This window comes from Coregonus clupeaformis, chromosome 7, assembly GCF_020615455.1.
Source record: "Coregonus clupeaformis isolate EN_2021a chromosome 7, ASM2061545v1, whole genome shotgun sequence".
Lineage (NCBI taxonomy): Eukaryota > Metazoa > Chordata > Actinopteri > Salmoniformes > Salmonidae > Coregonus > Coregonus clupeaformis.
Genome location: NC_059198.1, coordinates 24,779,444 through 24,806,836, shown reverse-complemented (window position 1 = coordinate 24,806,836; position 27,393 = coordinate 24,779,444). Strand labels below are relative to the sequence as shown.

At 47.4% G+C, this 27,393-nt stretch overlaps 1 protein-coding gene across 4 annotated transcripts; it reads right to left on the bottom strand.

Annotated features, from left to right (window-relative positions):
- Positions 1-108: 108 nt before the first annotated feature.
- Positions 109-26,346, bottom strand: LOC121569435 (mucin-17). Of its 4 annotated transcripts, none has more exons than XM_045221264.1 (6): positions 26,036-26,346; positions 14,985-15,701; positions 14,520-14,607; positions 6,610-6,836; positions 5,485-6,416; positions 109-5,340 (listed from the first exon to the last, which is right to left on the bottom strand). In XM_045221264.1, exons 2-6 carry the CDS (start codon positions 15,604-15,606, stop codon positions 2,482-2,484), a joined length of 4,728 nt encoding a protein of 1,575 aa, XP_045077199.1. In that variant the 5' UTR covers positions 15,607-15,701; positions 26,036-26,346; the 3' UTR covers positions 109-2,481. The 4 variants fall into 4 exon arrangements, with proteins under 4 accessions (XP_045077199.1, XP_045077198.1, XP_045077196.1 ...); XM_045221263.1 differs by having other exon boundaries at positions 109-5,335; positions 5,480-6,416; positions 26,036-26,345; XM_045221261.1 differs by having other exon boundaries at positions 109-6,416; positions 26,036-26,345.
- Between the last annotated feature and the right edge of the window lie 1,047 nt (positions 26,347-27,393).

Here is a 27,393-nt window from a genome sequence, read left to right as displayed (position 1 = left end):
CTCAAATAATTTGGAAAAAAGGTTATAAAGATGACGTTGAGCTGAGGTTGAACTAGGATGATGTTAAATTGTGGAGACACTTAATGGATTTATCAACAGCTACTACAGTACATGTCTATACATTTAATGTGATACAATGACAATTCAGACAGTTCCTGACATGGGACGGGATATTATCGAAACAGATGTAACAGCAGTGGCCAATCACATCTTAAATGTAATCTCTTGCCTAAATTCGTCTGGTAATTCTAATCTCGGAAACCCAGAACTAAAATCTTGCGTAATTGCATCAGAGTTTAGGTAACTCAGATCCACTTGCAACCCACTCATACACTGAAATAAAGTGGTGTGCAACATTGTTAGTAATCATTTTGGCTCAAGTCTTTGCCCACAAGATGTAAGATGCTGGCCTGAATGTCAGCACAATTAGATGTAGCCCTAATAAGGGATATAGATCGCATGACTAGGAGCAATTCATCTCCCCTGCCTCCATGGTCTGGCATTTAACCACCATTAATACAAATGTGAATTGACACATCTGATAATGTCCCAGGGAAATATCACCACATAATTGCTATATTTTGATAACATGAGAATTAACATGCAAGACCTGACAAGCCGGGGGCTAGACAAAGAAAATGGGGTACAAGGGATTAACCATTTTACTTAAGAACCAAATCATAAACTACTCTGAAAACTTGTATCGACCCAACCATATAGCTTCTTCATATGTTTAGGGTCACCACATACGCCAGACTGTTTTGAAAAGTATTCAATCCCACCATTTTTTAGGAACACCATAATGGTGCAGAAGGTAGGAGAGGAGGAATAAGGGATGCTGTGATTTCTGTACCAACAAACACAGGGATCTAAGGGTTTTCCTTGTCAAGGTTGAGCAGGAGAAGGCAGGACAGGGATTCAGAGATCGCTCATCCGCTTCAGCTTCTTCTTAGGATGCATTCAGGTAGGTGGGTGTGGGGTTATGCCAGTAGGTTAGTGTGAGTGTGTTGGGTGGGTGTGAGTGGAGCATTCGGGAAGATACAGGCAGGTTGGAGCAGGCTTCACATCGCAGAGGAAGAGGAGCTGTGGGTGTAAAAGCTTCAGGACATACAGTACAGGGACCCAGGAGCAGGAGTCTTCCCTGGTGTCTGTTTGCGGAGTACCACCTACCAAGAATGTTTACAAATGTGGTGTTGGTCTGTGTTGAATCCATGGAAGTCAGAGAGAAACATATACATGCTGGAAAACAGGGTATGGGACACCAGGTGGATTGCCTCCTAACCAAAATTCCATTGCGCATCAACACCATTCCACAGATAAAACGTAACTTCCTGATGGGAAGTTATTTTCATGGTGGGGACAGTGATATCATAGGAATGTCATTTAAATACATAAAACTGACCTAGACAACAATTGAGACATGCTACACTAATGGGAAATAACAAGAAACAGGAACAATGTGCCTTGCAATGGTGTTTAATGGAATTTTGAAAAACCTACTTCGTGTGACCCACTCATTTATGAACATCCCTAGTGTATAATGGTTTAATCAGATACAATTTAAAATGTTAGTACATGCAAATTGAAATTTCCAATACCACTAAAAGCGTTTCAGTGGGAATATCGTTTTCAGTGAGCGTCATTCTAAATGCAGGGTTTTTTCCACAAATAGTTGTTAGTTGGTTCTGAAGCACAAATGATCAACTAAGAGAGGCATGAAGCATGACCACTTAAAACCAGATGCCTCAAAACACACTGTCCATGACAACGTTACTTGCCATGATAATCTATGCAGGGAGAGGCAAACTTCCTGTAGCGTAAATTAAAACTAGACAAACTTCAATCTAACACTCCCATACAGACCTCAACAAAACTGTAAGGGGAGGAAAGCCATGTTAAATATCTAGCCTTTATTCGATACCAGAATGGTAAAGTCTTGAAACAGGAAGACAAACTTTAAAAAGAGAGAGTAGGACTATCTCTATGGTACAGGACAAAATGGAGTGTGTGTACATAGGGTAGGGAGGACCGGGTTCCAACAAAACAAACAAACAAAACAAGTACAAAAAAAATAATTGACATTTGTTTGGTAAAAACAGTAGGATAAATACACATGTAGGTAGAGTCCATTCTCGTTTTGTCTCTCTTCTTTTAAGAGCTTTGTCACAACAGACCAGTCAGTCAATGCCCCCTCAGGGGTTATGGAGTATGCAGTGTTACTTAAAAAGAACATTCTAATAGAAAATGGTAGCTAGTAGCTATTGTACATAAAGGAGTGCCATACATTCATAACCATAATAGTAGTATGAAAGAGGGAGGCTTCACTGATCTACAGTCTTTTTCGTTCCCCTTGCTTTTTTTTCTTCTCCTACCATTTTTGCTTGTTTTTCTAAACCATCTAACCCAACTGGAGAGAAAAACTAAGAACAACAAGTAAGGGGGAGGGGTGCGAGGGAGAAGGTGCATTCCAGGGGGAGGGACTTATACGTTACCTGCCAGAAAGTTATCAGTCTTATCGCATATGGCAGAGTAGTAGGGTGGCTGGCCCTCGCTGGCCTCCCCGGCATGCTGGGTCCCCAGGCGGAGGGCGTCCTCCAGGTCGTCAGCCTCCATCTTCCCCCCCAGCATGTAGTGGTGCTGGTCCCCAGGCTGGCCCAGGGGCAGCAGGTCTACGGGGCCTCCCAGCAGGTCCTCTGACTGGGCGGCCGCTGCTGGCAGGGTCAGCTCCTTGATGAGGGAGGGATCTTTGGCCTCCTCGGGTAGCTGGTCCTCGTTCTCCAGGGAAAAGATGCCTGGGCTCTTGCCGCAGCTCTCGGCCGTGGAGTGGGCATTGGAGTTGGACATGGTGCAGTCAAAGCCGTAAGACGCCACCGAGTTGGCAGACTGGGGCGTGCCGCCACCCCCGTCCTCCTCTCCTTCTCCGGCCGGCGCCTCCACCACCTCTTCGTCCTCTTCCAGGGCAGGCAGGATACGGGCGGGCGGTGGGCTGTCGAACTCAGTGCTGTCATCCATGGCGACGGGGACGTCTGGGTCGCCCTCCGTGTCGCTGGCCTCGTCTCCCGAGGTGGAGGGGGAGGAGGGGGCAGAGGCGGGGGCAGTAGGAGGGCCTGCTCCCAGGACCTCATCAGCAGGGAGCGTCTCAGCCTCCTCCTCCTCGTCACCTCGCTCCAGATGGATGCCCAAGTCCTGCTCCAGGTCGGGCTGCACATTGGAGGGCACGGGGGTCTGCTGCTTGTCAGAGCGTGACTCCACCCCGGAGCTGCTGTCGTAGTCGCGGAGCTCTTCGGGCGTGCTGGTTTCACTGCTGCTGTGGACGGCCAGGGCCGTGCCGCTCAGGGTGCTGGACTGAGACATGCCCACAGCAGGGGGCCCTGGGGGGGCAGAGGCCTCCACTGGGGCGGAGCTCTCCATCTCCTCCGGGGCAGACTGGGGCTCTGAGGGCTGCTCTGACTGGGGCATCAGGGAGGGGGCGCTGAGACCCAACCAGGCCTGGGCAGAGAACTGGATGGGCGTCTCAGGGTCAGCAGCCCTGTGGTCAGACAGGGGGCTGGAGGTGGTGTGCGGGGAGGAGAGGGTGGGTTGGGCCCAGGGGTCAGTGAAGGGGTTGGTCTGACTCCAGGCTGAGGAAGGTGGGATGGGCGAGCGGTTGAGGTTATCCAAGCGGTCCTCCTCTGTGTAGTCGTCCTCGTCTGCGTTCCCACAGCTCTCCAGGCCACTCTCCGTCACCCCTTCGCTCGGCATCTCCACATCTTCATCATCCTCCTCATCCTCCTGCTGACACACCTTCCGGTGGTCCTCTGCCCGCTCTGAGCTCACGTCCATATCATCAACATCAACTCGCTCCTCATCATCATCGTTGGCCAGGGTCTCCACGTTGGGGGAGCCCATGAAGGCCCCTTCTCCTTCGGAGCCCTTGAGGCTGGAGTCTACCTGGGCGTCGGAGCTCTGGGTTCCCTCCAGCAGGGCCGTGTGCTGGGTGTTGCTCATCTCTGCCGACCCCTGCAGGCGGCTGCTCACATCTTCAGAGTCCATCCCTGACAAGAGGTCTTCCCCATGCCAACCGGTGGCACCACCAGAGCCTGCAGGCTTGGCCTCCTCAGAGGGTTGAGAGCTCCTCATGTCAAACAGTGACGTGGGCTTGCCCACCTTCCTATCCTCTTCCTCCTCATCTTCATCCTCTTCGTTGGCCAGGGTCTCCACATTGGGGGAGCCCATGAAGGCCCCTTCTCCTTCGGAGCCCTTGAGGCTGGAGTCTACCTGGGCGTCGGAGCTCTGGGTTCCCTCCAGCAGGGCCGTGTGCTGGGTGTTGCTCATCTCTGACGACCCCTGCAGGCGGCTGCTCACATCTTCAGAGTCCATCCCTGACAAGAGGTCTTCCCCATGCCAACCGGTGGCACCACCAAAGCCTGCAGGCTTGGCCTCCTCAGAGGGCTGAGAGCTCCTCATGTCAAACAGTGACGTGGGCTTGCCCACCTTCCTATCCTCTTCCTCCTCATCTTCATCTTCCTCCTCTTCGTTGGCCAGGGTCTCCACATTGGGGGAGCCCATGAAGGCCCCTTCTCCTTCGGAGCCCTTGAGGCTGGAGTCTACCTGGGCGTCGGAGCTCTGGGTTCCCTCCAGCAGGGCCGTGTGCTGGGTGTTGCTCATCTCTGACGACCCCTGCAGGCGGCTGCTCACATCTTCAGAGTCCATCCCTGACAAGAGGTCTTCCCCATGCCAACCGGTGGCACCACCAAAGCCTGCAGGCTTGGCCTCCTCAGAGGGCTGAGAGCTCCTCATGTCAAACAGTGACGTGGGCTTGCCCACCTTCCTATCCTCTTCTTCATCTTCCTCCTCTTCGTTGGCCAGGGTCTCCACATTGGGGGAGCCCATGAAGGCCCCTTCTCCTTTGGCGCCCTTGAGGCTGGAGTCTACCTGGGCGTCGGAGCTCTGGGTTCCCTCCAGCAGGGCCGTGTGCTGGGTGTTGCTCATCTCTGACGACCCCTGCAGGCGGCAGCTCACACCCTCAGAGTCCATCCCTGACAAGAGATCATCCCCATGCCAACCAGTGGCACCACCAAAGCCTGCAGGCTTGGCATCCTCAGAGGGCTGAGAGCTACTCATGTCAAACAGTGACGTCGGCTTGCCCACCTTCCTATCCTCTTCCCCCTCCTCATCGTCATCATCTTCGTTGATCTCCTCATCCGCCTTCTCCACTGCCTCCTCCTGGTCCTGAGAGGGAGAGACCCGGAACTCTGAGGTGAAGTCATCCATGGGCTGAGACATCATGCTGAATGCAGGAGGTGCTGTAGAAGAGGGCATGAGGAGGTCCTCCTGCTGCTCATCTGGCTGGAACCTCACCTCCTCCTGGACCGGGCTCTGTGGCGCCATAGCAGACTGGCTCTGGGCACAGTGGTCTGGCTGGAACCTCACCTCCTCCTGGACCAGGCTCTGTGGAGCCATGGCAGACTGGTTCTGGGCACAGTGGTCTGGCTGGAACCTCACCTCCTCCTGGACCGGGCTCTGTGGCGCCATAGCAGACTGGCTCTGGGCACAGTGGTCTGGCTGGAACCTCACCTCCTCCTGGACCAGGCTCTGTGGAGCCATGGCAGACTGGTTCTGGGCCCAGGGGTCTGGCTGGAACCTCACCTCCTCCTGGATTGGGCTCTGTGGCGCCATGTCAGACTGGCTCTGGGACCAGGGTTCTGGTTGGACGTGCATGTCCAGCAGAGCAGAGGCATTCTGGGGCTCCCTGACTGGGGACATGGGCCCGGTGGGGGAGCATGGAGGGGACATGACTGTGGTGCCCAGGGGAGACACTGTGTCTGCTGGCTCTTCCAGGTGGACCAGGTCCAGCTGAGCTGACAGCTGAGGGATAAAGGCCTCTGGGGCTTCCTCTGGCTGGCTGGCCTGAGGGGGCACAGTCTCCTTCTCCTCTGGGGCTTCCTCTGGTTGGCTGGCCTGAGGGGGCACAGTCTCCTTCTCCTCTGGGACCGCAGCCACCACTGCTTCTTCCAAGGTTGACATGGAAACCACAGCAGCCGAGGCAGCTGCAGCTAAGGCGGCAGCAACAGCGGCGTCCTGCGTCTCACCCACTTCAGCCGCGGGCTCTGCCGCCGTTGTGGGCTTGGGGCCACGCTTCACTGCCATGGGGGTGTTGCTGCCCACAGTCTTCTTAGGGGTGGAAGCCTTCCCTGCTGGCTTGGTGCCAGGGGTCTTGGGGCCAGCACTGACATCCTTTGAAGGCGTGGGCTTGCTTGGTGTCTTCTTGGTGTCTGCGGTCTTGCTGCTGGCAGCCGGCTTCTTGGGGGTGGAGTCTGGCTTGGATGCGGAGGCTGATTTGGGAGTCTCGGGTTTGGTGGTCTTGGCTGGTGAGGCGCGAGTGAGAGGAGCTGCTGCAGGCTTCTTGGTGGCTGCAGCAGCTGATTTGGTAACATCTAGAGGAAGAGCATAACACAAGCAGCTGTTTGTGAAGATGAAAAGGACAAGCGTTGGACGGAAAATCTATTATGATGAACAAATTATCTAATATTTAATAATGGTGTAATGCTAGTAATAAAAAGTTTTTCTGTTAAAAAAAATTATTCACCATCATCACTAATTAGAACCAAAACTGATGTCCCCTCCTACCTTTCTTGATGGGAGTTGTGGTTTTTGAGGGCTGTGATGTTGGGGTCCGTCCAGCAGTGGGTGTTGTGGAGCCGGCTTTGGCAGAGGCTGGTCTGGGGGTGGTGGAGGTGGTTTTAGCCGTGGTGGCGCCAGGCTTGGCTGTGGATGTGGAGCTCTTGGCTGTGCTGGCTGTGGCTGGCCTGGCTGCAGCAGAGGCAGGGCGAGATCCTGGAGCACCAGTGGCAGGCCTGAGGGAGAACAGGAGACGGGTGGGGTCAGAATCACTGAGCACGGCTTTCAAACCAGGGGGGACATTAGTTTTGTGGTCATCTACCAGACACCGTGGAGCAGTATTTTCTGGAGAGATTATAAAATATCGAAATGGAGACGTGACTGCTAAATATATAAATACAAATAAAGTGACAAACACCAATGTTTAAACAGACCCCCCCCCCCGACATCCAGTGACACAGTCGTGAGATCTCCTTAGCCCACGCTGCACTGCACCACCGCCTCTAAATAAAGAGTTAGCATCAGCGGCGGGGAGAGGGAAGATCACTGGGGTCATGTTCATCTTTAATTCAGACGAAGCACAGAAATAACTTGTTTAAATCCCTGTTGGAACTATGGATGGAGTTAAAAGCATATTCATTGTACAAGTGCAAACGCTGCCAGTTTCTACCCTGCAAGGAAGCCCAGAGTGCCACGCACACCCTGCCAAGTGCAGGCCTAATGGAACACACTGCCTGTCTGGTAACATCTAGCCTAAACATAATGCCCACTGGACACTAGCAATGGATTACAACTTGAGGAGGCTGTGCAGTAACATTGAGAATGTCCTAAATTGACTGTCAGAATGTGACCGCACAGCTTCCTTCCTTGTACAGTATGAGTTGTCATAGGTAGAGAAACAGCTGATGTACCAAAACAAAGACAGCCTGTTATTACTGTAATGATAAGAGTGATTACAAGCTCTTGGCACACAAGTGCATGTTCATGATATTGTTTGGTGTGGTGACGTCTAGACTAGAATAAGGCTCCTTATAAAGCATTAACAGCCTAGGTCATGGTACAAAAGGCCTTTGTTTCTATCCTCCGTTAGATCACAAAAACTGAACATTTTCTCTATTAGTATGCGTGATATAACCTAGTACAGAAGAAGAGCTTTTTAATTAGCTGACCACTCAACTAATTAACTACGAGCTAGCAGAATGTGATTTCTGTGGTTTCCTCCGGTACCAATCCGACAGGTCTAGATGTAAATGAGGACATACTAAAAAGAAAAGTAAAAGTGGCAAAATTTTAAGTTTAGGAGATTTGTAAAAGTGTGTGCTGACAGAAAATTATTAAAGATTGAATTAAAGATTAGAAAAGAATTACAGGACGAAGTGAATAGAGGGTCGAGCGCAGCTGGTAGAGAGAATGGAGGAGAGATTATGACAGAATATTTATCTTCATCTGTGTGATGAAAGGAATATGGCTAATCCAAAATGACAAGATGACTCAATTTAGGTAGGGAAGCAAGGACGATTAACAGGCCATCGTCAAAGGCAGTAGGAGAGAGGGAGTGAGAGAGAAAGAAAAATCGCTGAAGTGCTCATCCGATTACACACCATTAACCTTATATCAATGTCGCTTCTCAAAGAGGTCCTCTCACTGTTGTAGGAGCCAGTGTGGCAGTTATAGAATAATGGGGCACGGTCGAACAATTTAAAAAAAGTCAGGCAGGATGTGTTACAAAATTAATACATGCTTCTCGGCAGTTAGGCACAATGAAAATGCTCCATTGAGGCATTACAGTGCAATGATGCTTGAATTGTTAAGCTTTTTTTCAATTCTCTAATTAAGATCACTGTCACCCAAATGACTGAGGTAGTGTTGATAATTTTAGACTCTTAATCAGAGTTCAATTGCTTGCACTTGCACACAATTAAGGGAAAATGCTGTGCACTGTTTTTCTCAAATTTGCCATTAGGAGAATCATCACAAATTGAGGTTAAAGCAAATGTAGAGTAAAAGCCTAGAAAAGCACTGAAGCTTAAAAACCGAGCGCAGTGACACTTAAAGTTCACCAAAGTCACCGGAGGTAAAAAAAACTCATAAAAAAAACATTTTAGTTGAATTACGCATTCTGGAACGATGTGGAACGTTGTAGTGATCAACATAAAAATCAGGTCGCCTGGTGTGCCTTCCTGTGGCAAATCAAAGTGGGGCTACGATTAAGTCAATGAGATGCGTAAGCAAAGCTAGCGCCTCCCCTCCCCTGCAGCAGAGCCAGCTAACAGCAAAGAGCCAGCTACCATGGCCATGGACCTCCTCCCAGGGAGACAACTGGCACATTAGATACAGTTTTAATTCAGCAGAAAGGCTGGGAGGGACTCTTCACCCTGGTTAAAGGAGGGGATTCTACCTCCAGGACATCCACACAGGGCTGCAGATATGGGAACACTACAGTAATCTCACTCTAACCCAGGAACAAAAGGTATCAGTCCTAGAAATTTCCCAGAGAAATTCACCAGGTAGTTAGTTGCCTTGGAGCTAGGGAGATCCTTATACTGCCGCATCAGCACTCAAGAGGGGCTTTGAGCAAAAGGATAGACATTACACAGGGTGCCGCCTTAACCTGATAAACCAGCTATAGCTGGCTTCTTGGTTGGTTCTGCTTGAGGAAAATAACGTTTAAAAATAAATAACAAGATATCAAAAGGACAGTCAACCTACTGAAGATGGAGCTGAGGTGTCGAGTAACAGTAAAATGGTTTCCATCCCCTAGCAGTAAAGGTACAAAGAGGAAACCAGTGAGAGAATAAAGAGCAGGTAGAGCCTGGTGGGTGGGTGACGATGCACATCCCTGTAGAACACAATAGGGCTGTATGAGTGTGGTGAGGAAGAGGCCTATAAAACCACTGCTTTCCCAGAGAGCCCTCTGCAACATCCATCACACTTCTAGAGCATGAGCATGAGCTCACCCCCCCGCGCCACCAGATCCTTTAAGTGATTAGGTCTGTGGTTGCACCTCCCATAAAACCATGGCTATGGGAGACTGCGTCACAGAGTGGTCTGCTTGGCCTGCCTGTCATACCCACAGCCCAGCAGGGGAGGAGATTTACAGCATGCACAACTGGGCTGCTTTATATTGTACGTGACTGGTACAGCCGTATCACCCCGTACGTGACTGGTACAGCCGTATCACCCCGTACGTGACTGGTACAGCCGTATCACCCCGTACGTGACTGGTACAGCCGTATCACCCCGTACGTGACTGGTACAGCCGTATCACCCCGTACGTGACTGGTACAGCCGTATCACCCCGTACGTGACTGGTACAGCCGTATCATCCCGTACGTGACTGGTACAGCCGTATCACCCCGTACGTGACTGGTACAGCCGTATCACCCCGTACGTGACTGGTACAGCCGTATCACCCCGTACGTGACTGGTACAGCTACAGTGCTATGAAAAAGTATTTGCCCCCTTTCAAATTTCTCTACTTTTGCATATTTGTGATACTGAATGTTATCAGATCTTCAACCAAAACCTAATATTAGATAAAGGGAACATAAGTGAACAAATAACACAACAATTACATATTTATTTCATTAATTTCATAAACAAAGTTATGCAACACCCAATTCCCCTGTGTGAAAAAGTAATTGCCCCCTTACACTCAACTGGTTGTGCCACCTTTAGCTGCAATGACTCCAACCAAATGCTTCCTGTAGTTGTTGATCAGTCTCTCACGTCGCTGTGGAGGAATTTTGGCCCACTCTTCCATGCAGAACTGCTTTAACTCAGTGACGTGTGGGTTTTCAAGCATGAACTGCTCGTTTCAAGTCCTGCCACAACATCTCAATTGGGATTAGGTCCGGACATTGACTAGGCCATTCCAAAACTTCCAATTTGTTGCTTTTTAGCAATTTTCATGTAGACTTGATTGTGTGTTTTGGATCATTGTCTTGCTGCATGACCCAGCTGCGCTTCAGCTTCAGCTCACAGACGGATGGTCTGACATTCTCCTGTAGAATTCTCTGATACAGAGCAGAATTCATGGTTCCTTCTATTAAGGCAAGTCGTCCAGGTTCTGAGGCAGCAAAGCATCCCCAAACCATCACACCACCACGCTTGACCTTTGGTGTGATGTTCTTACTGTGGAATGCAGTGTTTGGTGTCATCATTTATGACATTCCTGGGAGTGTGCAAACTTAAATTTTGTATTACCATAGCATTTTTGTATGTTCCCTATAGTTATGTACTTGAAAACCAATTCGGCACATTTGGGAAAACTCCTGGCAGACTTGATTCAAAATATTGTGTAGTGATGTAATTCTTCACTGGATCAGTCTGAAACTTTGCACACAATGCTGCCATCAGGTGGACAACATTAAATTACATCTAGAATCCTACATCACCGTCTGGCCTTTCGCTTGCATTTCAAAGACGATGCAACAACAAAAAATAGAAAAAGCATGTTTTTTGTTTGTATTATCTTTTACCAGATCTAATGTGTTATATTCTCCTACATTAATTTCAAATTTCCACAAACTTCAAAGTGTTTTCTTTCAAATGATATCAAGAATATGCATATCCTTGATTCAGGTCCTGAGATACAGGCAGTTAGATTTGGGTATGTCATTTTAGGCGGAAATTGAAAAAAAAAATAGAAGTAATAAATAATACCAGAAACATTGAGGAAATAAATGAAAAAGAACACTAAAATAAGACTGCAAAGTTCGCTAGGAGCCAGCAACAGGGCAACTATCGTCGGCGCCATTTTGTTGTTCTGACTACATGCACACATACAGCATGCTGATTAACATATACAGCCTCCCAGCAATACAGGCCTGCACAGCATATACACAACACTAGCATATGCATGCAAAAAAAACATAACCAATGATCAATGATATGCGCTGCATGATATCATCTCAACTATGACTCAAAAGCCGACACGCCTACACAAACTGACACACACATACCTTCCCCCACACCACACACTGTGTCCAACACCACATAATGACTTCTTTCTCAGCATACACTAAAGCAGACCCAAAGGTTTCCTGTCACAAGCTGTGTAGCTAACGTCATACAGGCAATCAGTATCAAACAGCGGGCAGGCACACAGCGAGTACACACACAGCCCTACATGCACAACACAGTGTTCGCTTGAGCAAATGTGTGCACACCTCATCACACACATCACGGCCAAATAGCGTTCACACATCTACTACACCCTCCAACCAACCAGGATGTAGTGACAGGTATTACATTGAGTGCTTTTGTAAAGGGAGTGGAGGAATAGAGAAATCATGTGCTGCTCCAGACTTCATTTCACACACTGAAAATAAAATCCACATTTTCAGCTGCCACCGACTGAAAGTCTGAGATTGAACATCAGAATAAATCTGAGATGTGTCACCAGCAGAGTGGATCTAGTGTTTGGATGGGGTCAGAGCAGTGACACCAAAATAGAAAAAAATAAAATAAAAAAGTAACAGTTTCGGACTTGCTAAATGTCAACAGAACCAAAACAAAATAGCCGTGACGCGTAGGGCTGGTATAATTATTGTATAATTGTGTAACCGACAATTATGAGCAATATCCGGGAACAAATTTTTTTTATAATCGTCTTAATACCTTCATTTTAAGTGAAGGGAGATTCAACTTTATATTCCAAGTATACACGGAGTGTACAAAACATCAGGAACACCTTCCTAATATTGAGTTGCACCCCCTTTTGCCCTCAGAACAGCCTCAATTAGTCGGGGCATGGACTACAAGGTGTCGAAAGCATTCCACAGGGATGCTGGCCTATAGTCTTGCCCATTCACCCTCTGAATGGCACACATTCACAATCCATGTCTCAACGGTCTCAAAATCCTTCTTTAACCTGTCTCCTCTCCTTCATCTACACAGATTGAAGTAGATTTAACAGGTTACATCAATAAGGGATCATAGCTTTCACCTGGACAGGTGCTCCTAATGTTTTGGACACTAGTTTACCCAATAGCAGTTTTTCATTTTTACATGAATTGGGTAAAGTTGGTAGCTGAATCATGTTACGAGCAAAACAGCTCAGTTGGAGAGAAACATCATTTCCAAAAGTTCCAAGCGGTCAAAACCAGAGCGATATATTTATAGTTGGGCCAACTTTTAGAATGTTAAAGCCTTTGAGCATTCCATTTATGACGAGAATTTGGAATCTTGTACATAGCATTGTTTAAAATTCAGAAAATTCAGTGAACTGCTATTGGTCAATATTACCCATGTGGAGCTATTATGGCTGCCATGGAATGCAGTGTCATGTAAATGCATCATAATATGCATAAACTTCAATGTCCAAACTCTCCAAATATATGGCTCTGGTCAAAACCATTTCTTTGTGAGACGGGAGTCACCAAAGCTTTGTTGTATTCATTACGCATCTCGTAGGATATTTTCAAAGATGCATTACAAGCTCAAAACATTTGTTTAAAAAAAAAGAAATCACAATTATGATAACCGTGTCCATTTGCATGACAATTAGCCTACTGGTTATTCCATAATCGTCACAGCCATAATGATATGATTCAGTCAAATTAGATTTAGGCCATTTGTAGCTGTAGGATCGTAAAACAACTATATTTGCTTTCCCATCTTTTCTGTCTGATAACAAAAAATCTCCTGAGAGTGAAGTTGAATAAATTGAGGGACAAAATGTGTATTGTGTGTGTGAGTCAGGGGTCTCAGTGACCAGGGGAGACAGGCTAGGTCTGATATGCCAGAACGTATCCACTCTGCACTCAGACACTCATCTGATACAGGCATGCATTAAAGAGGGTGCAGGAAGGGAAAAGGCTAAATCTATTAAAGCGGAGATTTATGGCCCTGTCACAGTCTATTACACCCCCCCCCCCCCCATGCAGGGTGAGTGGCTGGGTACACAACGCTCTCTGCGCCCATCAGCCTCCACGGTATCTCCCTTAGCCATATGTTGCACAATGCAAAATGAACTGTTTTGTTCCGTAATGCATGGATTAAAGTTCTCACTTACCTCATAGTTTAACTTTACCACAGATCGTCGCACTCACAAAAAAATGCTAAATCGCTATCTGTTGACTAGTATGTACTCGCTAGATCCTGTTAGATTGTTGGAGGGGGGAGCTATGTAAGTAAGGAACTATGAAAGTAAGAAAGAGACCACAGTTCCCTTGGTACACAAACTAATACATTGAAGGGGAAAGAGGTTGGAGTGAGGGCCTATTCAAAGGACAGCCAAACACCTTAGGACATCCCTGATCATCCTCCCCTCTTCACAGACAAAGGGCTCGTTGAGCCACCTCGCAGCAGCCCGTGACTCTCTGGAGTTCCACCCTGGGGTCACACAGCGTGACTCAGGTACTGTCTGGGCGTAATCTGACCTGATTGTACGCACTGCCAAACAGAGGTCCAAAACAGCCTCGTCTGTCTCCTAGAGTTGGTTGTTATTTATTCTGAGGGGTGCAGAGTAATCTCTGGATGCGATTTGCAAACCCAAAACAGCGCTGCAAGGCCTGGCTCAGAGTGACTGCTGGCCTACTTCTGAGGACTTCTTAAAGCCCCTCTCTGTGTAGGGACATTGTGCCCGTTTCTCCAGAGTGTTTTAACCAGTCCCTTTCAGCCTGTAACATTCCCCAAATGAAGCAACTGGCTTCTCAGTCTCAACTGGAGCCTTACGCTGAATTGATTGAACAATTAATTACTGCTGTTGTAGTTGCACCTGTACTGCGTAGTGAATTGAAATCGGCATCAAACAAAAGGCTGCCCAGCTAGGTACAGACAGACAATCAGCTTTTGCCTGGAGGATGTCTGAAGTGAGGACCAATTATGTACCACTGGCTACTATGTTATCTACACACTCCCACAGCCTCTCCCCAGGGGTGGGGCTCCGAGCTCTACACCAATGGTTGGCCTACCTGGTTGTCTTGGAAACAGGAGGCCTATCAGGCTTGGGAGCGGCGGCAGTGCTGGGCTTGGTGGTATCTGCAGAGACAGGCCGGGGAGCTGGGGAGATGAGATATGGGAAGGTGAAGGAGAGGGAAGGACAAAGAGCCAGATATACGACATGGGTGAGATAATTTCATTTCAAAGACGCAGCCTATGATTTATATCATAACATTTATTTCCCATTTCCCAAGGAACCAGGCCAATGGATTTCTATATTTGTTGCAGTCATTCCAGCATTTCATACATCTTGAACTGAATCCATCTGGATGTGCTGTATGCCAACCGTCACAATATAAAACAGTACAATGTCATACTTTGCCTCAGGGAAAATTTACATTTGCTGTGTACAGAAGACAATTTGCAACCGCTGACAAATGCAAGGCTTCACGTAACTTTCAGTGACTCAAAACTACTGCTCCTAAATGTTAGCCTACCTGTGGGCTTCTTAGCAGCGGTGGTGGTGGTTTTGACACCATTAGTTGGCGCCGCAGGTGTCTTCTTTGCTGCTGTTCCTGTGGTGGCCTTCACCCCGTTGGTGGCAGCAGGAGCCGAGGTGGGGCGGGTGGAGCCCGCAGGCTTCTTCTCACCCACTTTGGTGGTGGTCTTAGTGGTGGGGGCGCCGGCTGTGCCTACGGGCCTCTTGGGCGTGGTCTTCTCTGGGGCTCCAGTGGTGGTCTTCTTGGCCACTCCGTTGGCATGGGGCTTGGAAACCCCATTGGACAGGCGGCTCTGGGCAGCGTTGGGTCGAGACCCTGGTCCTGTCGTGGACTTAATTGTGGCGGTGGTCCCAGGCTTCGTCTTAGCAGCAGGGGCCTTGGTCTTGGCTTTGGGGTCTGCTGCAGACTTGCTGTTCCCCGTCTTGGTGGGGGCCTCCTGGGCTGGCTCTGGATGAGGCTCGCCCTGCCCCATCTCTCCCTGCTGGCCAACTCCCTCCATCTGAGGTGCCAGCGCCGCCTGGTTAGGCTCCTCCCCCATCACAACTGGCTCGTTTACCGGATCAGCGTCCAGTGCTTCCATTGGCTCCATCGCTGCCGTGGCAACCCCATCCGGTTTCATCTCCCCTCAGTCCTGGCTGTCCGTCTCTGCAGAGGAGGGCTGGAGAGCTTGAGACTGAAGATGGTGACTGCACTCAGGCGATGGTGGAGTCTGATCTGGCAAAGAGAAGAGGAGAGTATCGTCAGGCTGTGACAAGACTGGACATGAATGACACAGCCTTCATATCAGCAGACAGGGCACAGAGGGATCAGATAAAGACTTCCCTACAGACACAGATATACAGACAAACACTACATACTGTGTATGCAGAAATATTGTTTTGAAAGTAGAGCAAATGTGTTTAAGGTCAATGATCCTAACAGATTAGGAGCAGACAGAACAGGATGTGCCCTTCTGTAGAGAGCATCATTGCTAAACAACCCTGGAGGGGACTCACACACGATACGTGACACAATATATTCTTGGGGAAGCAAACATCAAAAACGATGTAGACAAATTCTAATCTAAGAACAAACTCGAGGCAAACAGAGAGAGCTAGCAAATCATTTTTTAAAACATTAACAAGCCAGAGAACACACTTGAGTGCTTTATATGCTAGGTCTACATGTGCTAGGTCTACATGTGGTCCTCTGTAGCTCAACTGGTAGAGCACGGCGCTTGAAACGCCAAGGTAGTGGGTTCGAGCCCCGGGACCACCCATACACAAAAATGTATGCATGCATGACTGTAAGTCGCTTTGGATAAAAGCGTCTGCTAAATGGCATATTATTATTATTACATACAGAAGAGGCATCAGACCCACTAGTGTGGAAGAGCCTTCCTTCAACTGAACTCTCAAGCGAGTGGAATCGCAAAAATCCCTTACACTCATAACAAACAGAGTCAGAACGCGCTCTCTACAACATGCTCTAGGTCATCAGACAAGATCGCAAAGCTATGTAACCACACACCACGCAGATGTGGTGAACCAAACCTCCACTTACGATGGAGATGTAAAGGTCACGCTGAGGGGAAAAGACATGCATGTCAAGCATGTAAACAGCATGTAAACAATGCAATAAGCACTGACTAGTAGGCAGTCACGCTGGAGAAGTACCATAAACACAGATGCTTTGCTGTCAGGGAGGGTGGAGATGTAAAGCCTGCAGTGTGGAGCAGAGGCCTAATAACAGTGAAATGTAGAGAGTCCTAGTTGTCCGACAGGACAGGAGACTTGGCTCCATGGTGAAGTAACACTGAGGCCAGCTCAGAGGTAGAGGAAGTGGCTTGGCTTGAGGAGCATGGGAACCGGAGTGGGGATACAGTCTACAAAGCTTGGAACGACAGTACGCTGCTCGGACTCCAGAAGGCCTCTCCACTTCCGCGCAGCCCCTCTCTCTCCCCCACATGCTGCTTCTCCCCTTCTTTATAGAGGAGAGAGTCAGTCTTTATGCGGTCAGCTTCCTGGAACTACTCCCCACACAGACCCCCTTTCTCTCTGCTCTCTTCCCTTACTCATCCTCTAAAACTAAATACGTTACTGTGCCTTCCTTCATTCCCCTGCCAAACCTCCCATTTTATCCAAACCTTTTCCTCAACTTCCCCCACCCTCGCACTCTCTTTCTCCCCCTCTGTTCTCTGTTTGCGTTCACACAGATGGCCTGAGCAGCTGAGCAAGGCCAGAGGGGAAGAGAGAGAGGGAGAGAGAGGGAAAAGCCCTAGGGAGAAAATCCATACCGCAAGCAGCACACACAGACACAGACCTCCTCAGACAACACAGTGGCAGTGAGGGGGAGGAGGAGAGAGCCCTGCCACAGCGCACAGGGCAATCAGCTTAATTAAGTGACACACCAGTCACATTTGGAATGAGGTGGATGCATGTGTGTTGGATGCAAGTGAAAGCAACAGCAACCGTGTTTCACACATTTACATTTCAAGCTCAGTCCAACAGAGACGCTCTGTTCAAGAATACCGAGACCTCACACCAGGCTGCTCTGCCTATAACAGAGCTCTACACTAACATCAGACCCATGCCCTGACCAACCCTTCAAAAAGAAAACCAACCACAAAATCAAACTCCAGATTGACACCAGGGACTCTCACACATCGATAGCCCCGACAACTCAACTAGAAAAAGTAAAGTAAAGTCCAATCGGTGCCTTCCTCCCTCTACCTCCCCTTCCTGTGTTCTGTCCTGTTCTACTCCTGCGGTTGCTGAACAGCCAGACGGCTTGACTGTGCTTTTCCCAGGCATGCTCTGCTCTGTTGTGGTGATAAATCTCCAGCCCTCAGCCAGAGGAACACTGCTCTGCTCTTTTTCCTCCAGCTGGGAGATTCCACTGCTCTAGTCTACGGCCCTCGCCCCGTCTACATCCCCCTGTGTAGTAGGGAATATACAACCACACCCAATGATACGTATTGGCATTGGCAATATTTTGACTGACTTTGGACAACCCTGCAATGTTGTAGTTGTCTTTGGTGAAATATTTTTGGATTGTCTTTGCAGTCATATGCTTGATTAGAGACGGATGGCTTTAGGATTCCCTGTTCGTAAAACATCTCAAGCTGATTCTCCACAGATGGTAGTGTGTCAGATATACTTTGTTCATTGCAGTGCTATATCAGAAGCTGTCGGTTGCTAAACGGCTAGAAGATGTGAGTTATAGCCCAGATAGAAGATGACAAGGCAGCGAGTCTGTGGCCTGCCCTGGAGGGTCAACCAGCTGCATCACAACATGACCCCAAGGACGCTCGCCACCCCCCAAGAGAGGAACAACTTCCTGTCCATGTAGTCTGGAGGACTCTTCGTTATTTAGGGAAGCAATAAAGAGAGGAAGAGGAGTTCAGACGTATTTGTTGTTACTGTCATGTAGAGTTTTACAGTTTTTACTCCTTAGTTTAGGTTTAGAAAGATAAATAAGTTATAGGTTTTAAAATGTCCCTTGGACAGTGATGGTTTCGATATCTTCCCAAACAGCCACCCCATCTTATCAAACTGCATCCCACATAACATTCTCTACAAGCCTCACCGATGAGCAACACAGCTACAGGGAACAAAGAGAACACACACTGAGGTCATGAAATACTATACATACACACACCACCAAGGGCAGGGGTTCACCGTCACGTCAAGGAGAAAGCAAACAATAGGATGAAGGCACACACCTTTATCTCATTATTGTTAATCAATCATAGACAAGATGCTTAATGCACTTCAGCAGCTGACAATAGAACACCAGCTGGGCAAAGTGGGATCATCCTCTAAGACCCATATTCAATGTAAACTAACCTGCCTCAGTGTGTCTGAGACACTGTAGACACGTCTAGGCCTATACTGCAGATATCTGGCAGGCCTCCAACAGCACTGGGAGATCCCAGCCTTTCTGATTGTCTCGACACACAAGCGTAAGAGCCCTCCTTCGATAATCAGGTCATGAAAATATTCTAACGGTAATCTTCACTTTGACCTTTTAAAACTGTGCATACAGTTTCAGTATGTACGCCTATATAAGCCTATGCATGTGTATGGTTCTCTTTTGGGGCATTTGGTCAATTTGTTTGATTAAATGATCGACAAAAACCTATTGGGGTAAATTATACATGTTCAATTCCCAATTAATGTCCCCAGCAGGAGTGGGGCTAAATGCTAACTTAATGTCAGCCCTGCTGGTGGCCTGTGTGTGCATGTCTAAATCAGAGCCTCCCTTTGCCAGGAACAAGAGACTGGCTACTGAAAATCACAGCGGTCAAAGGCACTTATGAATAGCTAGCAATGGCAACCGCCACTGCTTTCCTACTACACTGCTGTGTGTACATACATTCTCTGTGCCTGCATGTCCCCCAGGGTCAGCTGGAAATAGCCATCAATGGGAGGATTGTAGCAGAAGGAAGCTGGGGCAAGCAAGCAGGAGATCAGTTTAGTGTGCTTTTCCTAACGCTCCTGTAACCTTCTCTTAATGCCTAATGATAGAATTGATAACCCTGGCACCAGAGAGAGGATTCAAGAGTTAACGGTTGGTTGTCTGGTTTGAAGAGGCCAGTTTAACGGCCTCTGAATCTATCATCAACACACATTCATCGCCACATGCGGCAAACACTGGGATCCGGTGTCTTTCCTCCTCGGCCAGTGTTAATACGCCCTGGTGCCTGTGTTGACAGACCATCTCTCCGTTTAATGTTGAGACTGTGTGGCGTCTTCATCTAGAAACCACTGCTCTTATTCAACACTGCTGATGTGAGTGCCACAAGGCTTCTGTTCGAAGCGAACATGTTAATTTCAGTTAAACGATTTGAATGAACATTCCAATATGTTACAGTGAACATTAATGTTCGAGGCACCACGTGCTGGCATAGTTCCATGGGGGCAGCGGTAAGGAGCCCCACTCAAAAACTGAAACCCTGCAGCATCCCCAATCCGCCTGCTCAGCCCAAGCGTTCCACTATTCCTCTGAGGGAGGACAGGCATACACACCAGACATGGTGCGTTGAGGATCAGACCACATGAAACATTTTGTTGAATGATGCAGCATTGAGTCCGAAGGCAAGTCTGGGGAATTGAAAGAGACTAACAGCTGAAACCAGAATGCACATGGGTGGTAGGTACTACCAGTCTTACATCTTGTTCTAAGACGAGACTACACAAAGAAGGTTAGACCCATGGCAACATTATTGAATTTGGGGTTGGGGCAGATGGTTCTGATACAAAAGAAGAGAAAGGAAACAGATGAGTGCTAGAGGGTGGTACGGAGAGGGCCTAAAACAGAAACTTACAGCACCGCCTCCAAAAGCAAAATGCCCCCCCATTGATACGCTCTATCATGTATCATCTCTGAGGGAAACCTTGGCACTAAACCCTGAACAGCTGCTGTTCATTACTAATATCAGAATTCATTGCAAAATACAATTAATACATTGTGGAAAATAACAAATCTGCAAGTTTGATTAAATGTCATTCAGGAACTTACATTAGATCACATCCAAAAAGACATGCTACCCGAGGCTTCAAGAGACGTCATGAGCATCATCATAAAAGCATTACATAACACCATACCTAAGATCATCAGTCTCTTTCAGCAACTACCGTACACACCAGTCCATTTCTACACTCAATTAGCAGGACACTTTCCCTGCATGGTACCGTCCCTCTCTCTGCTTTAATAGAAACCATTATACACTTCTGTAGCCTTCGGGCGGCTATCTAAAAATAACCCAAGAGACTGAGGGACTGATTGTTGCTGTGCGCTGCCCAGCTAAGAAAGGGGAGCCAGGGGGGGGTACAAAAGACGCATGACACCGTCCCAGCTGAGTCAGTGTGCTGCCTTCGTCACCCTGATACTAATCACTGCTCGCACATTCCCAAACAGGCCCGGCCAAAGGTCAGAAAGACGCCCCTACCCTACACACAAACAAAACTCTACAAACAAAGTTGACTCCTCTCCACGGAATTCCTTCCCTGGACACGGTGTAGGAGGGAGACGAGAAGGGATTGTGAGGCCCTTCTCGGACGGTGACGTCAGGACATGCCTGACAAATGAGGCCATGGACACATTAACTCCCCAGACAGAGCAGAAACGATCCAAATCAGCTGCCATCTCCTGGGCTATGGCCTACAATGCACAATGGTTTCAACCTTATGATTTCCATTGACAACTCAATGGTCTTGGTAACAGACAATGGACCAAGTAAACTCAGTTCAGGAATATGCTTCTCTTGTTTACTGGGCTGCTGCCTGTGTCAGTCGAGGCAACATCTTGTGTGACAGACACCTGGATCACAGAACCATGTGATGTGACTGACTGTAATCCTTATGCTCTGAAGAGGTTTAGTAGGAGCCAAATGCAGGTTTAGTCTGTACCGCCATGGCACGACGGGTAGAGACTTCAAGTGAGCGAAGGGTATTATCTAAAAAGGCTGGCGACACCCATCTTCATCACATGCCTTCGCTCCCGGACCCATCCGGTGAATATGCTGTTCCCAAACACACACACCCCCTTTACCAGCGAGCGTCACCCATCTCCCAGCCTCAGGAGACTCGGCCCCCTGGGGACAGGGAGATTAACACATGACAGAGCTTGTTAACCCTGGACAAAGAGATATGCTAATCCTGTACGATCAGGCCGACTGTCCTCCAGCGCCAGCCCAGAGACAACCCACAGAGACAGAGAGAGCCCAGGACAGAGGCCCAGTGTGTCCCAGAAACCAAACAAAAAGACCTGGGTCCATCACAACAATGGAGACAGAGCCGACAACAAACAAGGTCCCAACAGTGCACGTCTAGCTACAGTAGACCGCTGAGAGGAACAGCGGGGTGGGTGTGATCTTGACCATGCCGATATTGATCGTGAGGGAGAAGGTGGGGATGTGGGCTACTCAGATGGGGAGAAGCGTGAGTGGATTAGCGAGGCACGCAGGAACCTGTTCCACTGATGGAGTCCCTTGCCTTGGGGTTACCCACCAGTGAAGCTGGTGTGGAGGGACTGAAAGAGAGGGTAATTTGTAACTTGAAGAGCAGGTCCTTCTCCATAATGGGCAGTGTGCCCACTGACAGACTCCACTCAGGGGGTAAATGACATTAGGCCAGATAGGGCCAGCTGGTGGGTTGGATCGATGACACCAGATAGGACGGAGAGGAACAAGGCAGGCATCTGGACAGGACAGCAGAACATACCCTTGAGGCTCCAGCTCTCTAGCAGCCACTCACTACTGGAAATGACTCTGGCCATAAGAGGATTACGTCCTCCTGTTTGAAGCAGAGCAGGCACGTTCCAGATGGAATCTGATCCCTCACAGGTTGTCCACACCACCAGGGCTTTTCAGCAAAATAACAGCTGGGCTAACACAACATAAAACTGTACCCAGAAATTGACATGGTATTTGGGGCTTGGTTGGGTCAAAAGGCTTCTTAAATAGAAATAACAGGACAATAGCATTTCAAATGACATCAAAACGTCTGACAAATCCCCCCCGTCAACTGTCATAAATGTAGCCATCATTCTGTCATCAAGAACTTTAGGCATCCATGTCATCCCAGACTGGCCGGTGGTGTAGACAGGCTGCCACAGCACTGACATAATGCTGACTGCATCGGCCAGAACAAATGCAACCCAACAACTGACAGTAAACAGGTGGAAGCCATGGCAACCAATACTTACAGTGCATTCGGAAAGTATTAAGACACCTTGACTTCTTCCACATTTTGTTACGTTACAGCCTTATTCTAAAATGGATTAAATCCCCCTCCCAAATCTACACACAATACCCTATAATGACAAAGCGAAAACAGGGTTAGAAATTTTTGCAAATGTATTACAAATAAAAACCTGAAATACCTTATATAGATAAGTATTCAGCCCCTTTGCTATGAGACTCGAAATTGAGCTCAGGTGCATCCTGTTTCCATTGATCATCCTTGAGATGTTTCTACAACTTGATTGGAGTCCACCTGTGGTAAATTAAATTGATTGGACATGATTTGGAAAGGCACACACCTGTCTATATAAGGTCCCACAGTTGACAGTGCATGTCAATTATTTTTTTAATAAATTAGCAAACATTTCTAAAAACCTTTTGCTTTGTCATTATGGTGTATTGTGTGTAGATTGAAGGGGGGGGGGGGAACAATTTAATCAATTTTAGAATAAGGCTGTAACGTAACAAAATGTGGAAAAAGTCAAGGGGTCTGAATACTTTCAGCTACAGGAGGCAGAATGACGCTCAAGGCGCAAACACTAGAAACCAGCAAGCCTTTCGTTTCTGACAGTATTTAAGAACATTTCCATGTTGAGCAGACATTATGCCATATCGCAGCCTTGCAGCGACCACAGCAATCCAGGCAAAATTCTGAAAGTGGTGAGGTGGGCATAGCAACAGGGCTCTGAACCATGTCCATTATCCAGCCTCCCACTGGAAGAATTCAGAGCCTTATAGAAAATTACTGCAGCTGCTGGCATATATACCCTCAAAACTGTGCAGCAACTGTCAGGACTGACAACTGTGATGATGACTAAAGTCTCTTATTAGGAATTTTCTAATCTGACTTCTATATGGGGCCGTCTATGGGAATTGTCTTTCTGGGCCAGACGTCAGTTAAACTGCAGTACCGAAGCAAATCTATAGGTACAGTCGAAAGCGTGCTTCCAGACCGGAACCCTGGCCCTTGGTTCAGCCTGGGAGGGATCTGGTGAGTAGGGGACCAGCCCAGGGCAGGCAGAGGACACACCAATTAGAATATTCACAGTTTGGGGACGTCACTGAATGAACCTATTTAGCCCACTACGCCTGAGGCACAAATTACTGTAGGCATCTCCCCGACAGCTCACGGCATAGGTCAGAGGAAGGGCAGAGCAAAGAGCTGTAGGTGTCATAAAATCACAGTAGAATGATACAGCATGAATTCCGCATGGAATTGCATCTCTTCTGATGGTAGACATCTACGCCCTCCTTTGGCCCTGACTGTTTCGGCAGGCTTACTAAAACATGTGCATGGCATTAATGGAGAGATGTAAATAGGTGTGACAGACAATGTAATAACCAAAATGCCTGCAGAGACACGAGTGGAGGAGGAATCAATTTTCAGCCTATTGAAAAAGTGAGGTGGGCAGGGGGAATTAGGTACCAAATGTCACAATGCTTGCACGTTGGTTGAAAGTTTAAAAAAAGAACTATTTTGCTAAAACAAGCCACTGTATATTTAACACGAAATCTGTCATAACGTCATTAGATTCATAGACACATGATAGATACACTTTTATAAAACATAACAAGTCAGAAGCACTTGGGTAAAACAGGATCTACATTTAATATCACGTGAATGCATTAGTCCCATGTCTGAGCATGTCTATCGCTCTGCCTCATCACTGGCTTTGTGAGTCAGCCATTCGCTCATTAATGGACCAGAAGGTTGACTAGCATGTTGGAGCCTCTCTAAGCCAGACAAGGCAATGCCCGAAAAGTGCTCACATTAATCACCCTGGGATGCAATTTATTCCCGAGTGGCATCAATACCTCATGGCAGATCATTGTAGAATGTTGACCTACTCATGCCCACTACCCCACTCGGATACCACCCTATATCGCTCATTGTCAGCTGAACATCAGGGGCAGAGGTTAGACCTGTGGGCCATCTATAAATTATTAGTTGTAAATGTATATGGTATGTGCAGGTTGAGGGTTTTGAAGACTAACATTTTTCACCATTGTTCTTTTGGAGAGAGGAGTGTGGTCTGGTTGCATAATATTAACACAAGCAAAAAATAGCTCCAAGTTCATGGATTGAAGCCACAATGTTAGCCTACATTATACAGTTTGAACAAACTGTGTTGTTGCATTGAGAGTACAACACTTGTCATGACTCAGGTTCTAATAATCCTAAAACTTGTGTGAGCCTTCAAAGACCTCTCAACCTAATAAACTATAGCACTTAAGCCATCCTACAAAAGTAGCCTTTGCTATATGTTCGCATACTAATGCAAAAAGAATGGGCATCAACAGAATTATTAGCCTAAATTATCCAACATTTCGCCTGGGGCAGAGAACGAAGCCGTTCTCACTAGAGACCACTTGGCCGTACAGAACAATAGGCGTCAGCCATGGAGGATGAAGAGCCTGAGAGAAGAAAAGTTTATATAATTTAGTGAATACGTCGAATTGATTTAGAAAAAGCAAATAATCCAAATGATTACACACCAATCCCTTCACAAAAGGAAGGCTGTTATTTTAGACAGTTAATTCGTCGGTTAGCTAAATAGCTGGTGATCAATTTCAGCCACCACACAGGGCTGCCACCGCCCATCACCCCCTCCCCTCCATTGTAATCGAATTCAGAATCTAGCCATCCCATTTTCGTAAAAAAATAAAAAATAAAAAATTAGTTAACTTAGCAAGTAGCGCATTTAGTTAGTAACCATTTCAACAAAGCTTATTTGTATGTCGCCGTTTCCAATGCAGGTTGACGTTTGTCTGAATCTTGCCCTGGACGCATAACTGAGCCATTTCCCGCTAGATGAGCCAGCTGCAAAGTCAAAATTGGCTATATTTTAAACATTCACAAAAACTTTATTTTTGGTCTTAATTTAAGTTTGGGCATTAGGGTTAGTAGTGTGGTTAATGCTAGGTGTAAAATCAGATTTTATGACTGCTTGTGCCAGCTAATGACCACTCTCTGCAGACCTGCCTCCAGGACAAGATTCATGACGAAAAACGCTAACCTGCGTTTCCAATAGGAATTCATGAATTGCACTTGCAATGTCGACAAAGACATTCACCCACTATCTATGATTATTCACCCATTCTACCCAGACTAACTACCAAACTCTAAATATAAAACGAAAAGCATTTGTTAAAGCATCACATCTTAACTTACTTAAATCACAGAAAATATCAAATGAAAGCTTCAAATTAGTTACACAGCTAGCTAGCATGCTAACGCTCAACTAGTCTCTAGACCAAACCAAAAATCTGCAGATACAAGGCCCTCCATGGAATGAGTTTGACACCCCTGCTCTATACTTACCAATGCAGTGAAGCTAGCTAAAGCTTGATCTCCAGCTACGCCCAGTGTTTGACAATATCCTCCGACTCCTTTCAGAATCCTCGAATACAAAGTGTAATAAATTGGAAAATGAAACCGAACAAGATGAGAAAGAGGCCAAATGACCAAGAAACTTCTATGTCGACCGCCGTTTTCAGAAGTGATGCACGTCCCTGCCAATGAAAGGAACAACGATTTGCAGTCCACGCACTACTGGCCAGCAGGGATGGACAGGCGGAGAGGGTTTTACCACGGCATAGCGCGCAGGGGTGAAATTGAAAGGGATGAATGGCCAAGTACCTCGACTTTCTCCAGCTCACGACCAATCACTACGCCGGCTTGGATTTATTCAAATGAGGAATGATGTCATCTCGCATGCCCTGCACACACCTCCCGCCGTTTCTTTCAACCGTGCATTCTCTCCACACAATGGTGGCGTGTTAGGGTTCTCCATTGGTTCTGGACCACTGGATGCTGAGATTTCAGCCACAAAGTGTACCACAGCAAGTCTGTCATATTTTGATTTTCTTTAGGTCTACTGCCATTTTAGTTACTACCATATTATTCTAATATGGTAATGAAACAAACATCTTTGTTGGTTCTACAAGGGCTAAAAATGGCCTGCTGCACATACATAATGCATATTGATTGACACATTGTAGCAACAGTGGTAAGGTTAAAGAATCGGGTAATATAATCATCATATCCCTAAACACTACCTTCCAGAAATATTGATAACACTAGGTTTATTGCAGTGGCACATTCTTTATTGTAAGGACAAGATATCTAATCTGTTGCAGACAAGCGCCCACACAGACTAGATCAAACATGTTTGACCTGTCAAAGAGGAGGCTGCCAGGAGAATCACCAGTGCATAAAGATACACAATTTTATGTCAGATTGTGACAGTCAGAGACATGGTGGAATCGAAGGAGACAGAAACAAGATGAAGAGGGAATAGAAACAGAGGAAGGCTGAAGGAGCTGCCGCTGTCTGTACAGTGTTTTTCCCCCAGACACAATTGTTGTCTCCCTCTACTGATTGTGGGCGTTTTTTCATAGGCTTTGTCTGTGTGTGCCGCTCCTGTCTTCACACCAGACTTCTGAGACAGTCTCGGTGGGCATGCTGCCTATCCGTCTGCACTGCTGCTGTTCAGCTCTCCCAGTGGCAGCCAGAGCTGTCTACATGAGCCAGGCTTTTGTGCCGGGGTCTGCACTGGCTAGGGAGCAATTGTGCTTCATATTGTGTCCCCTTCAGCTCTAGCCCTGTGGAATTCATCATAACACACACACACACACACACACACATTTCATTTCCCCAGGATGTTTAACTCGGTGAAC

What these genes read in the sequence shown, in the direction of transcription:
- LOC121569435 (XM_045221261.1), bottom strand. Translation starts at nt 15,606, where the DNA reads ATGAAACCGGATGGGGTTGCCACGGCAGCGATGGAGCCAATGGAAGCA. An exon ending in CGCTGCTAAGAAGCCCACAG is followed by an intron (nt 14,608 to 14,984) that starts GTAGGCTAACAT and finishes TCATCTCCCCAG; the next exon opens with CTCCCCGGCCTGTCTCTGCA. An exon ending in CACAACTCCCATCAAGAAAG is followed by an intron (nt 6,417 to 6,609) that starts GTAGGAGGGGAC and finishes CTCTTCCTCTAG; the next exon opens with ATGTTACCAAATCAGCTGCT.